The 11,259-nt window shown below is 38.4% G+C and overlaps 1 protein-coding gene across 1 annotated transcript; it reads right to left on the reverse strand.

Moving 5' to 3' along the window:
* Positions 1-104: 104 nt before the first annotated feature.
* On the reverse strand, positions 105-10,271 carry LOC132698236 (microcephalin). Its single transcript, XM_060664197.1, has 7 exons — positions 9,420-10,271; positions 9,199-9,363; positions 8,400-8,786; positions 5,568-6,472; positions 4,318-4,621; positions 2,785-2,862; positions 105-1,708 (listed from the first exon to the last, which is right to left on the reverse strand). The coding sequence occupies exons 1-7, from the start codon at positions 9,894-9,896 to the stop codon at positions 1,394-1,396; spliced, it is 2,631 nt and encodes an 876-aa protein (XP_060520180.1). The 5' UTR covers positions 9,897-10,271; the 3' UTR covers positions 105-1,393.
* Between the last annotated feature and the right edge of the window lie 988 nt (positions 10,272-11,259).

Consider the following 11,259-nt stretch of genomic DNA (forward strand, 5'->3'; position numbering starts at 1 on the left):
ATCTCCTACAATTTTTACATTTTTTAAAAATATGTTGCGTCATGGCCTTCCACTACCACAAGCCGATAACGCGACAGTTGCGACGAGTGCACCTAAAATTTTAGGTAGTCAGTACTTTGCCGGCTTTCGAGTGAAGCTGTTGCTTTTTTTTTTTTGGGAGTTTTGGCGCGTTTGAGCACGTGTTTTTGCATTGTCGGTTTTGGGAATTTCGCCAAAGAAGTAGTGTCATGGGCAGTGATATCCCATACCCTTCGGCCGCCAAAAAAGACCTATTGAGTGGGATAGAAAGAGACCTTTAACGGATGATGAACTACTAACATTGGCTAACGCTTCCTCAAGTGACAAAAGTGCAGAGTCGAACCAGGAAATTCCTCAACGGCCGCCGTTTCCTGGTTCATTGCCAAATAACTTGACGAATATTGGCTGGACTGACGGGATAAACTTGAAACAAATTCCATTCTCAGGTAATCCTGGATTAAGAGTAGATGTATCACACCACTGACCTTATGAATTTATTATTAAACACATACGATGGTACAAGAAGATGGTACACTGCAACATTAAATAGTTTTCTATTATTTAATAAATATTCTTCCAAGGAAAAACTCGATTACAGTTTTCGGCGTACTCTTATAAAATAACTGTTTTCAAAGCAGCAGCAAACAAAACAAATAAACAAACAAGCCCAGCTACATCAAATATAACCACTGAATATCTTTCTTGAAAGGAAAGCAAATAACAAAAAGATGCAGTGTGTTACACCCACAAACTGCGAAAAGGCACCGTGTTTTTCTGTCCAGAAAACCGGCACTTTGCCTAGGAGAGTGCTTCAAAAAATTTCACTCATGCCAATAATCTTAGGAAACTTTTGTATTAGTTTTTAAGCCAGTGTTTTTCTAATTCTACCACTTTTTACATTTTAGTTTATATCAGCATATATGTATGTCTAACAGAAGTTTAGAAAAAAATAGTTTCTGTGTGATTGGCAGTGACGTATTTGTTGCGTCAACGGCTTTTCAAGGACACAACTTTTGCCGATGACGCAACCCTTGTGTCATGCCAAAATGTCATTGAAATCTGTCAAGCTGACATCTGAAAATAGAAAGAAATAATTTTAAAAAGTCTTTCTGAATCTTGTGTCACTAAAAGGCTTTTCGGTTTTAGGGGGGGTTCATCAAATTTTTCCCTGCAGAGAACGTGTTAATTTTCTCACAAGTTTCAACACGTTCAATTTTTTTTTTGCAACTGCGGAAAATAATTTACAGAAACAATGGCCCAAATCTTTATTGAATTTCCTTTTAGTTAATTAGTTACAAAAAATATCAATATATATAAAATAGAAATGTAGAATAAAAAACATTTTAAAACTGAGAGAACGAATATATAAATGCCTTCAAACGGTCACGCTTCTTCTACCTCTCCGCTTTCCCAACAGGTACTCCTTGAAAGGCATTTTCTTGTTGAATGATATACTGTCCAAGATCCACTTTTCGTTTACGCATATCGCTTCGTCTTCGTCAATATATTCCCCCACTACGATTTTGGCAGTCCTACGTTCTGTCACTGCGATGCCCTTGCACGCGGTTATCAGTTCTCTTAAATCTGAACACCGGGGATTGCTGCCGGGTATGACGTAAATCGGTGGGAGGTCGACGAAGACGTCCATCGTATAAGAAGGACCGAAGGCTTGCCGTTGTAAACGAGACTTCTGCGGCAAGTAACGAACCGCGTGAACGGTTTTTCTACTAGTTTTACCAAGACGATTTCTTCATAGCTTAATTCATGAAGTTCTTCAAAATCTGACCAATTTTTAGAGCCATATATAGCTTTTACTCAGCATTTTTAAGTTGCCAAAAATGTATTTACGAAGCCCTTCGTAACCGCTATAGAACTAAAAGAAAATAGGAAACCGGTTGAGGAAATTATACAACCATAACTCCGCTGTTGTGTATCCACGGAAAGTTTAAAATAACCAAATCGCAATATTAGAAGACGTTAAATTTTTGATTTGAATCCATTGTTACTACTCTGTCTCCCATGTACGTATTTCGTAATACCTCCTATTCCTGCAACCTTCGATCCGTCAAGGACAACATTCCGATTGAGATACCAGGAGTTTACAGTATTTAGAATCATAAGCAGGTACAACAGTTTCAGTTAAGCTCTGAAGAAGTCGACAGGATTCGCGGAACGTCAGTAAATTGGATTCATCAAATTTGTAAATAGTATTACAGTAGTACTCAGTGGAAGTTTCTTTGAAATATAGTATAAATACCTATATTCTCTTTCCTCTCTTTTTGCTGCTCTATCAATTCAACAACAGGATAACAGAAACTAGTACATACTTGCTTATTTCTACACTATTAAAATGTAGAAAGCCAATGCAACATTGGATCACTGTCAAACATTTAACAACGCCTTTAGAAAATATACGACTTGGTGGACTTGAGCAGTTAAAAGTTAAAGTAAAGAAGTAAAACTTTCTTTTGACATATTCAAAATGTTCCAGAGTCAAAATCTTTGTAAGTCAATTTAAACCACCATTATTTCTATTTTTTTAGTCAAGGTAGCAAAAACTTATTAGCGTCACTGATAATAGCAAAAGCAGCATTTCCTTTTCTAAATTTGTATAATTTTCATTTTTCTGTAGAACATTTTAATTATTACGAATAAAAACCGTTCGAAAACTATGTGTCGTCGAAAGTACGTTTCGTCAAGAACTTCATGAATTACTTTGTGAAGTTACTGTCGGAGAAAATTAGTATGAGCGAGCAAAAAACGTACCTGGATCACAGCACCGAAATCGGTCACCTCGTAGTCTTCTTCCGGAAGCCATTTTCCGTGTTCGAGGGATTTTAACACCTACCATCAAAAATTTCACCGTTTATACGAAGACTTGGTAGATGTTGGCAAGTCTTTATTTAAAAAATGCTACTACTAATTGTTGGCTACTGTTGGATCCTTCCAATAAATAAGTCTACATAAAATATTTTTTTATTATTAGTTTTACGAAAAAGAATGTTAGGTCTTATACAACGCTCAGGTCGTATACAGGATGTCAAAAAATGCACATTTTGCTTAAAGGATCTTCGTATAGCGTCATTAATAAAATTTACTTTATCTTACCGATCGAGCAGACGCGAAAGCGAGGGCGCCGCGCTCGCTAGTCAGTCGAAAAGATATGCCGGAACAAAAGATATACAGTACAGAAAATATTTCGCGTTTCATTGCATCTAAAATGGTATGGTGTTTCTCAAAGTATATCATCTCGGCTTCTACGACCGTCATACCAATTGAGTCGAGTCGGGTAGATGCCGACCACGTGTCCGCCCGTCTCTCTTATTATATTTATCAGTTTTGGTTAGTTGCAACAATCAACATGGCCACTGACAGATCGTCGATACGCCATTTTTACGGCAAACAAGTAGTTAAGGTCTGGAAAAGTAGTACAGAATAGTAGCACCCACGGTGGCGTCAGTATAATTCTGTAATTAAGTTGGCGCTTTTATTCTTGCAGCCCTGTAGATACGATGCAATTTCTACATGCACTTTTTCGTGTAAACTATTTCCGATTTTTTTTTGGCTTGTAAATCGGCTTGTAAAGCTTTATCGCCGTCACCTCTTCAAAATTAACACCCTGTATGTAAAAAACCAAGACGTTTTGACCCTAATGAACTTTTATCCTTATTTTGGGTCACAGAATACGTGGTTAAAATATTAACATCTAATTTCGGGACACCCTGTATTTGCCGTATTGAAAGAAAAAATTATACAAGTGAAAACAGCACAGGGCACTGAATATTCTGTGACGATAGTTATTACTTATGACGGCGTTCCGAATTATGTTAAAAAAAAATCAATCAATTTTCCCGAAAAATTACAGCCATGTAACAACTCTGACAGTTGGAGGGTGAAGCATGTCCAAAGGACCCGCACTTTCCTTACGAAAATATCGTAGTCACCTGCGGCATATCAATTTTTACCCTACTATGGCCACTATAGTATCTTACAGCTATATGGGACCCTGCCGGCCAATGAGAACGAGCACTTGGACTTTTTCACTACTGACGGAAGATTTGGGAATCATATTTCAGCAAGCATAATGTAACATAATATAGCTTGCCAAGATATGTTTCTCTCCTTAGCTTGTGAGATTGGAGCAGAGGCTTTTACTTTCAGTTTTTACTTTTGTATCAACCTGTAAATTTAACTCTGCATTTTTCCTAAGTTTTATGTAGAAAGGGACCCCGGCTGAAGTTGCGGTGTATATTGTACCATATTGTACTTTATTAATTTGACCCGAAAGTGAAAACTCACCCACTCGAACTTTAGGACCCACAAGCCCCTGACGACGGCCCGCAACATGTTTATCGTCCTTTTGGGCTCGCCTGCGACCACGTGGGTCGTCCTGGCGGTGACTTCGTCCTCTACCACGAACCCGCCCAGTTTCCTCACGATCCGCGTAAACACATCCACCTCTGGCCGGTGCAGTTTAGTGCACACGATGCTAGGCGTCCGCTTCCGCTTCCGCTTCGTCTCCTTCGATTTCCGCCGCCGCGTCGTCTGAAACTCCATCGTGCTTCTGCGCAGGTCCCCGGAAGTCGCTACGGTGGCGCCCAAACTATTGAAACGAACCCATAATACGTTTCGTACAATGAACGTTTTCCTTATCACAGACTAATTAAGTAGGCCGTGCCCGTTCACAAAACAAGCGATTTAGGTCGTCTTGTTACCATGGAAACGTCAACAATAATTTTGGAACGTTTGTTGTCAGTAACATTTTGAGAATGTTTTCTTTATCCTTGTGAAAAGAGAATTGTATTTTTTTTTGACAAAATTGAAAATGGTATGTTTTGAGACTATTTTTTTTGCTAAGTAAATTACTCTAAAAGCCAATTATCCCTAAAAAATTCTACATTCTTTTGAATCATATTAAAGAAATGGCCCAAAAAAGTATAATTGTAATTTATTAAGCAATATGTTACAATTTTAGCATAACTTAGGGATGCTGTTGATACTATGTATTAAAGTAACATGTTGTGGTGTTACGCGTAACACTACTCCCACCTGCTCCATTTTATAAAAATAATTTTTAAAAAACTTACCGGGTGGGCAAAAAAAGAACCTAGAAAAATGTCTTTCGTTATAAGTTAATATATAAATTTGTTTTCTTTTTTTTTTATAGAGCCGTAGTATACTTAAGTTTCATTCATGTAAGACATTGTTATTATTTTTGGCATTTCAATAGTGAAAGGTATGGTCATAAATTTTGTTCACTATGCGTTTTCATGCTCTTTTCACACTAAGACTAACCATAAATCAAAACCTTAAATGAACGCTCCTATTGCAAAGCAATGGTTTAAATTTTTTTCTACCAAAAGCAGAGCAAACTCTGTTATTGTTTTATTTCGTTTCTTTGAAACAAACAAACTTAAATATTTTTAAAAATCCGATAACAATATTTTGTTTTAATCTGGAATTAAATAAAAAACTTTTTTTTTCGTTACATTGGTTTGGGACACCCCGTATTATTATGTTTTATTTAAAAAATAGAATTAGTCAAATACCTAGGGTTTCCCTGGCCCGCTTTGCGTAGTTCTCTTCTCTCTCTGACAATCTCCGCCCAGAGTTCGCGCTGCTCGTCGGCCGAACTATTCATCGCGACCGCCTGCGGCTCCGCCCCGCGGCGCTTCCTTCGTCGCGGCTTCTTCTCCTGCACCACGTCCGTCAGCAGCTCCAGCAGGTCCGGCGACTTTTCGCGACGGCTCGCCTCGACGAGGGGCACGACGACATCCGCCGTCGCCACCGACGCCCTCCTTCTCTTCGCCTCGAGCCGCGTTTTGCGCTCGACGTCGTCGTCGACGGGCGGCAACTCCACCACGTCCGTGCGCGGATTGTAAAGCTTTTTGCGGCCCGGAAGCGGTTTTTTCGGCTCCGCTTTTTTCAGAGCGGGTTTGATCGATGTGCGCGGCGACTTTGACCTCGTGCTCCTCGGCCGTGTACTCCCTTCGGGTGCTGTCGGTGCGGTTTCCTCCGGAAAATTCGCTGCCTTAGCAGAATACACGAGCTTCTTCCGGGCTCGTGTCGCTTTTTCCGGTTTCTCTTTCTTCCGGGTAGGCCTAATCGACGTGCGCGCCCTGTTCGGCACCTCTGGATCGGACCCAGGAGGTGGGGTCTTTGTCGTGCTCCTCGTCCGCCTACACCCTTCGGGTGAGGTCGCCTTGCGTAATCGGCTGCGACGTCGCGTGCTGATCTGTATTTCCGAGCCGTCCGAGTCGGACGAATGGTGAGGCGTTTTAAGACTCGCGACGCAGTTAGCGATGGAGAGCTTCAGTTCCGACATCGAGGAGTTCTTTCGCTCGGACGAGAAGTCGGTCTCGTTCGGCTTTCCAGGATGCAAAATCCTGAATGAATCCGGTTCGGAGGCGATTTTTTCCGGGGACGTCCGATTCGAACCGGAGATTTTGCTAATCTACGGGGACGACAATACTTCAAAATTGCTGCGGTCTCATAGTCCTATTTTATTCAAAATATTTTTTTCGATTTGAATGTTTTTTTTTTGCATTGTAGGTTGGTTCGTCGCGAAAACGTCGCTGATAATGATAAAACGTTCATTTTCGATTTATACCGGGTGTGATAAAAATGATATAGAAATACATTGAAGGTACCTCCATCTTTCCCCAACATTTTCTTTTTTAGGCGCTTTCTTTTGCGAAGTGAAACTGTGAAACATGAATCCTATTAGATCTCCATAATTGCCACATTTGCTGTAATTTCGGGAAAAAACAAAGTATATTATTTGAGGAGACAGAGCCAAAGGAGACCTAAGTCCTGACCTGAGAAACCAAATAATCTTCATCCGAGACAATGTTCAAGCTCCTCCTCTAGCTCCGCCCCCTAAACGAATATGGTCAATTCTTTTTTTTTTTGCTAAAATAAACCGTTTTCGAGGAAAAACAATTTGTTGTTCGCAAATTAAATTGCTGAAATAATTAGGAAAAAATAACTAATTTTATTCATCTAATAATAATAATAAAAATATCAGCCAAGTTTGAAAGCAATATCTAGTATAGAGTATTTTTTAATTAAAAAAAAAAACATTTTTTTTGCAATATTTCAATACTCCGTTTCTCGGAAAGGCAACATTTTAAAATATAAGTTTATACATTTTTTTTACTTATCTTCATCTGCCTAAGACGCTATTAAAGTTTCTTTATTATAACTGGGACCACCTGGTATAGCCTATTAATTAAATAAAATTAATATCCACTAAAAATTGTACTCTTTTGATTCAATAGAACGTACTCAATACTTAATGAAATTTCAAAATTTTCACATGGTTGAAGAGAAACGTTTCTTTTAAGCGCATCGATTTTTTTTTTCTTACAAAAAATAACATTTTCTAGCGTATCAAAATAAAAAAAAGGCAAGAACCTTTTGACCGCATTGTTAATGCTGTACCTAACATTTCTTAATAGGCTTTTGCTCCCACAAAATCAAATTTCGACTTTGCTAAAAGAAAAAACGATTATTTTCTTCTCGAAATTATATTTAATGATATTTTTATAATAAAATCCCCAATAACGTCTTTAATTAATTCCAACGAGTACTGCGTATGCGGTGGGACGTAAGAATTTCAAAAAAAAAAACAAAGTTATCAACAATCACTTAGCATGAAAATATTTATGTTTATATCGCTTTACGTAACTGACATCTTGGTAATCTTCATCCGAATCTGGAGCCTCCGTTTCAAAATCTTCATTGTCATAGTGAAAATCGGACTGTTTTAATACTTTTACGACGTCTAGATGAATCGGTATCGAATTTTTCTCCTGAAGATTTACCAAAACGAAGAACCTGATATCATTAATTTGCACAGTAGCTGGGTCACTAGATTATCTAGTAACTCTGTAGATTTATTACATACCTCGATCAATGTTGTCCATACCACAAAATATCTTTAACACAATGTATAACAAACAAAACGATGCAACTTATGATCCAACCACTGAGTAAATAACCTACAAATAAATGAGGCGTAATGCCAATAGTTTTGGTTAGTTTTCCGGATTTCGTATATTCACGCTGGTAACCAGGCCAGATGGGATCGGATATCCCGTATGAGATAATTGTCGAAGCCGTTAAATGAATCTGTCGTTATATTGTATATGTTAACACACCTAGAGGATGATGGAGCTTTCCAGATCCTCTAGGAATTTTGGACTATAGTTACCTGTTGTTGTAAGCTGGCCAAATGACCTTATGCAGTGGTGGCTATTAGAAGTAATTAAAAAAAATCAAATTTTTCCAATTATTTCATAGAAAATATTGGTTAGTCATCAAAGCTATTAATGAATTGATTTTTTGAATGTAGTCTCCGTAGACTAACAAATTCTTACTTTGTGTGAAGGCTCGGAAATATTGGTAGACCGGTCAGATGTCATAATGCTAGATTCGCTAGCCTGCTCCGCTGAGGACTTCAAAATTTTTCTCCTCTCTTGGCCAACCACAGGCGATTTCGAGTGCGACTTAGGAAACCTGTCGTCATTTTCAACACATGTAAATTCCATGGCGGAGGTATAGCTTGGTCTTAAGACGTTCTCGCGGAAGTTAATATCAGTCACTTCCTCGTCTTCAGTGTCCTGAGTGGACGAGGATCCGCGAGAGCCAGACAGTATCGCGCGTCTTCGTTCGATGAACGATTGGGTAGAAGGCAACGGGGTGTTGTTCCTCATACTTTTCCGATACTCCTCTCTAATTATCGCCTCGTATTCCTCTTGCATTTGCTGCAATACGCAAAGGAAGCGCCTAACACTATATTTCATTTCATAAGAGAGAGTGATTAAATGTGAATTTGCAATGACAGGTCATTACCTTAAAGGTAATATAAAGTTCAGATAAATTGCAGTTATAGTTTCCCATCTATAGATAAATAAATAAATACATTTTGGTTTCACAATGGAGAAAAACCCCAACAAGAATATGTAAGTAATTAAAAAGCTATTTTAAAAAACTTTAACGGAGTTCTTTGCATAACATGTTTTTTATAGAATGATTATGAATTTTTTGGAGACTGCTGAGAAATTTTTACTGTTTTACAGTTATGATCGTTAGGGACTTAAAATAATTACCAATATTGTGATTTGTATTGCGAATAACAATATAGGTCAGAATGTTAATCCTACTAATACTACTCACAGAACAGATCACTGAAATGTTGTTGTCCATATGCCCCACTCGAATGGCGGGGTATTCCTTTTCCGGTTGTTTCTGGCACACCTTCCTGCTGAACTCTAGCCACAGCACTGACACCAGATGAACTCCCCGTGATATGGCCTTCTGGAAAGTAGTATAAGAACCATCCTACAACCACAATCCAATCAATGTAACCAACACTTCTAGATAATACCATTTACCACCTTAAAAATAACGTGAGTGACATGTTTGGTGAATGTGTCTTCAACGACGGCCCCCATAGATCTTAAAATGACTTTTGCTCCAGCCGACCGATCCTGATTCTTACTGTTGATCTCCACAAAAGCAACCACACCTTCAAACACTTTTTCAAAGGGTACCGGCGCGTTCGACCTCACCACCATTGGTCTTGAACTAGTCTCGCCACCGTTCATTTCCAGCAGCGCCCTGCGCCGCTGCAAAGCTGTAGGACTCTCATATCTTTTCCGTGTCTCGAGGGCGCCTGCGGCACTGCGTCGACACTCTTCTATCGCCTCTTTGTTTGCGGTCAGAAGGTCGATTATCATCTTTTTTTTTATGGGGCATTTCATCAGTGCTTGAAACATATTATCGTCGATCGTGAACTCTTCGCTAGTTTTTGCTGAACTTTTCGTCTTGCTCGCTTGAGGCGTTAAGTATCCGCTGCTCATTTTCGGCTTCATTCTAAAATAAAAGTTAACCGCGAAATATTTTTAAGCTCCCGCTCAACGTAGTTGAATCACAACCACAGTTTTAAAAGTTACTAGCATAGACAAAAATAAATGTTCGTCGTATAGAATGATATTTAAGGTTAGAAGGGAACGAACAAATTTAACCAAAACTAACTCTGTGTGCTAACCCTTATGCACTGTGACTCGGAGAAAAATTAATGGTTGCCAGTTGATAGAATAATTCACGCACAATCAACCGCTACTCTGAACTAATACAGACTAACTCTTCATCTTTTATAAACCAGTATTAATGATCGAATAATTTTAGTAACATGGCTCAAATTTGAATAAAAATGAAAAACTTCACGATGATCCTAGTAAATTTGGCTAATAGATTTATAGACGCAACTCTAAAAATCGTAAAACTGGTTCTCTGGGTGGCATTGCACGCGATGTGTCGAACCTTTTGCCCTGCATACAGAATCCGTATTTTTCGATGTTTAAGGCTTGTTTTCGGTCAAATTGTTATTGTGTTGGATCTTAGTGAACAATAACGTCTTTTTGATGATATGGATTTTCGCTGTTTTCCCCACACACGGATGAGCACGGAAGTCTGCGGTGGAAATTGACGACGAATGTTAATAAATGTGTTGGTCGGTGACCAACACGAATCGTTAATCTTATTTTGCATTAAAGTTTAAACAGCTGACCGAATTGTCTTGCCTTGCTGTGGTCACAAGAAGAAAAACGTAAACCTTAAAACCCGTGGAAAGCGAAATTTTATCCACCTGCTCATTCTTGGCAAGCTGCTATATTCTATTGGATTGAACCAAGAAAGTTCGTGTTGCATGAAAACCGAATGAAAATACGCAGTCATAAAATTCATATGCTCTTGGTTTTAGTATTTCGCTTTTGAATTTACGGCCTCAACCGGTCAAAAATGAAATGGAATGTTTAAAAATGGTCTTTGCGAGAGACTTTTGCCATAGCGAAAATCTAAGAGATAAAAAAACGGCCCCACTTTTAGTGGTAGTGTTTTATTTAGCTATTGCTACAATAGCAATAGCAATATTATATGCCAAAACCATGTGTTTTTTTAGATACACCGCTTTAAAATTGTCCCAAAAACCGTATGACACCAATGAAAGTAGGTTAAAAAGCATAGCAGTTCATCAACGAAAATTGTGTCACAGATAAAACGAAAATCAATTTATTAAATTTAACACAAACATTAGGAAGCGGAAAAATCCGAAATTCTCAACACAAAAAATAAAATTTGTCAATTTTTTGTGAACAATTTTGGTCTGTATAACCCTTATTTACGTACGAGGTGTACCAAAAAACTGTATCAAGTTATGTTTTTTAATTGGAAGCT

This window comes from Cylas formicarius, unplaced genomic scaffold, assembly GCF_029955315.1.
Source record: "Cylas formicarius isolate icCylForm1 unplaced genomic scaffold, icCylForm1.1 PGA_scaffold_2__14_contigs__length_35257938, whole genome shotgun sequence".
NCBI lineage: Eukaryota > Metazoa > Arthropoda > Insecta > Coleoptera > Brentidae > Cylas > Cylas formicarius.

Bases quoted from the DNA above. Each gene is read 5' to 3' on its own strand.
- LOC132698236 (XM_060664197.1), bottom strand. From the start codon at position 9,896: ATGAAGCCGAAAATGAGCAGCGGATACTTAACGCCTCAAGCGAGCAAG. The intron at 8,787-9,198 runs GTGAGTAGTATT...TGCGTATTGCAG, and splicing joins ACATTTCAGTGATCTGTTCT to CAAATGCAAGAGGAATACGA. The intron at 1,709-2,784 runs GTACGTTTTTTG...TACTTGCCGCAG, and splicing joins ATTTCGGTGCTGTGATCCAG to AAGTCTCGTTTACAACGGCA.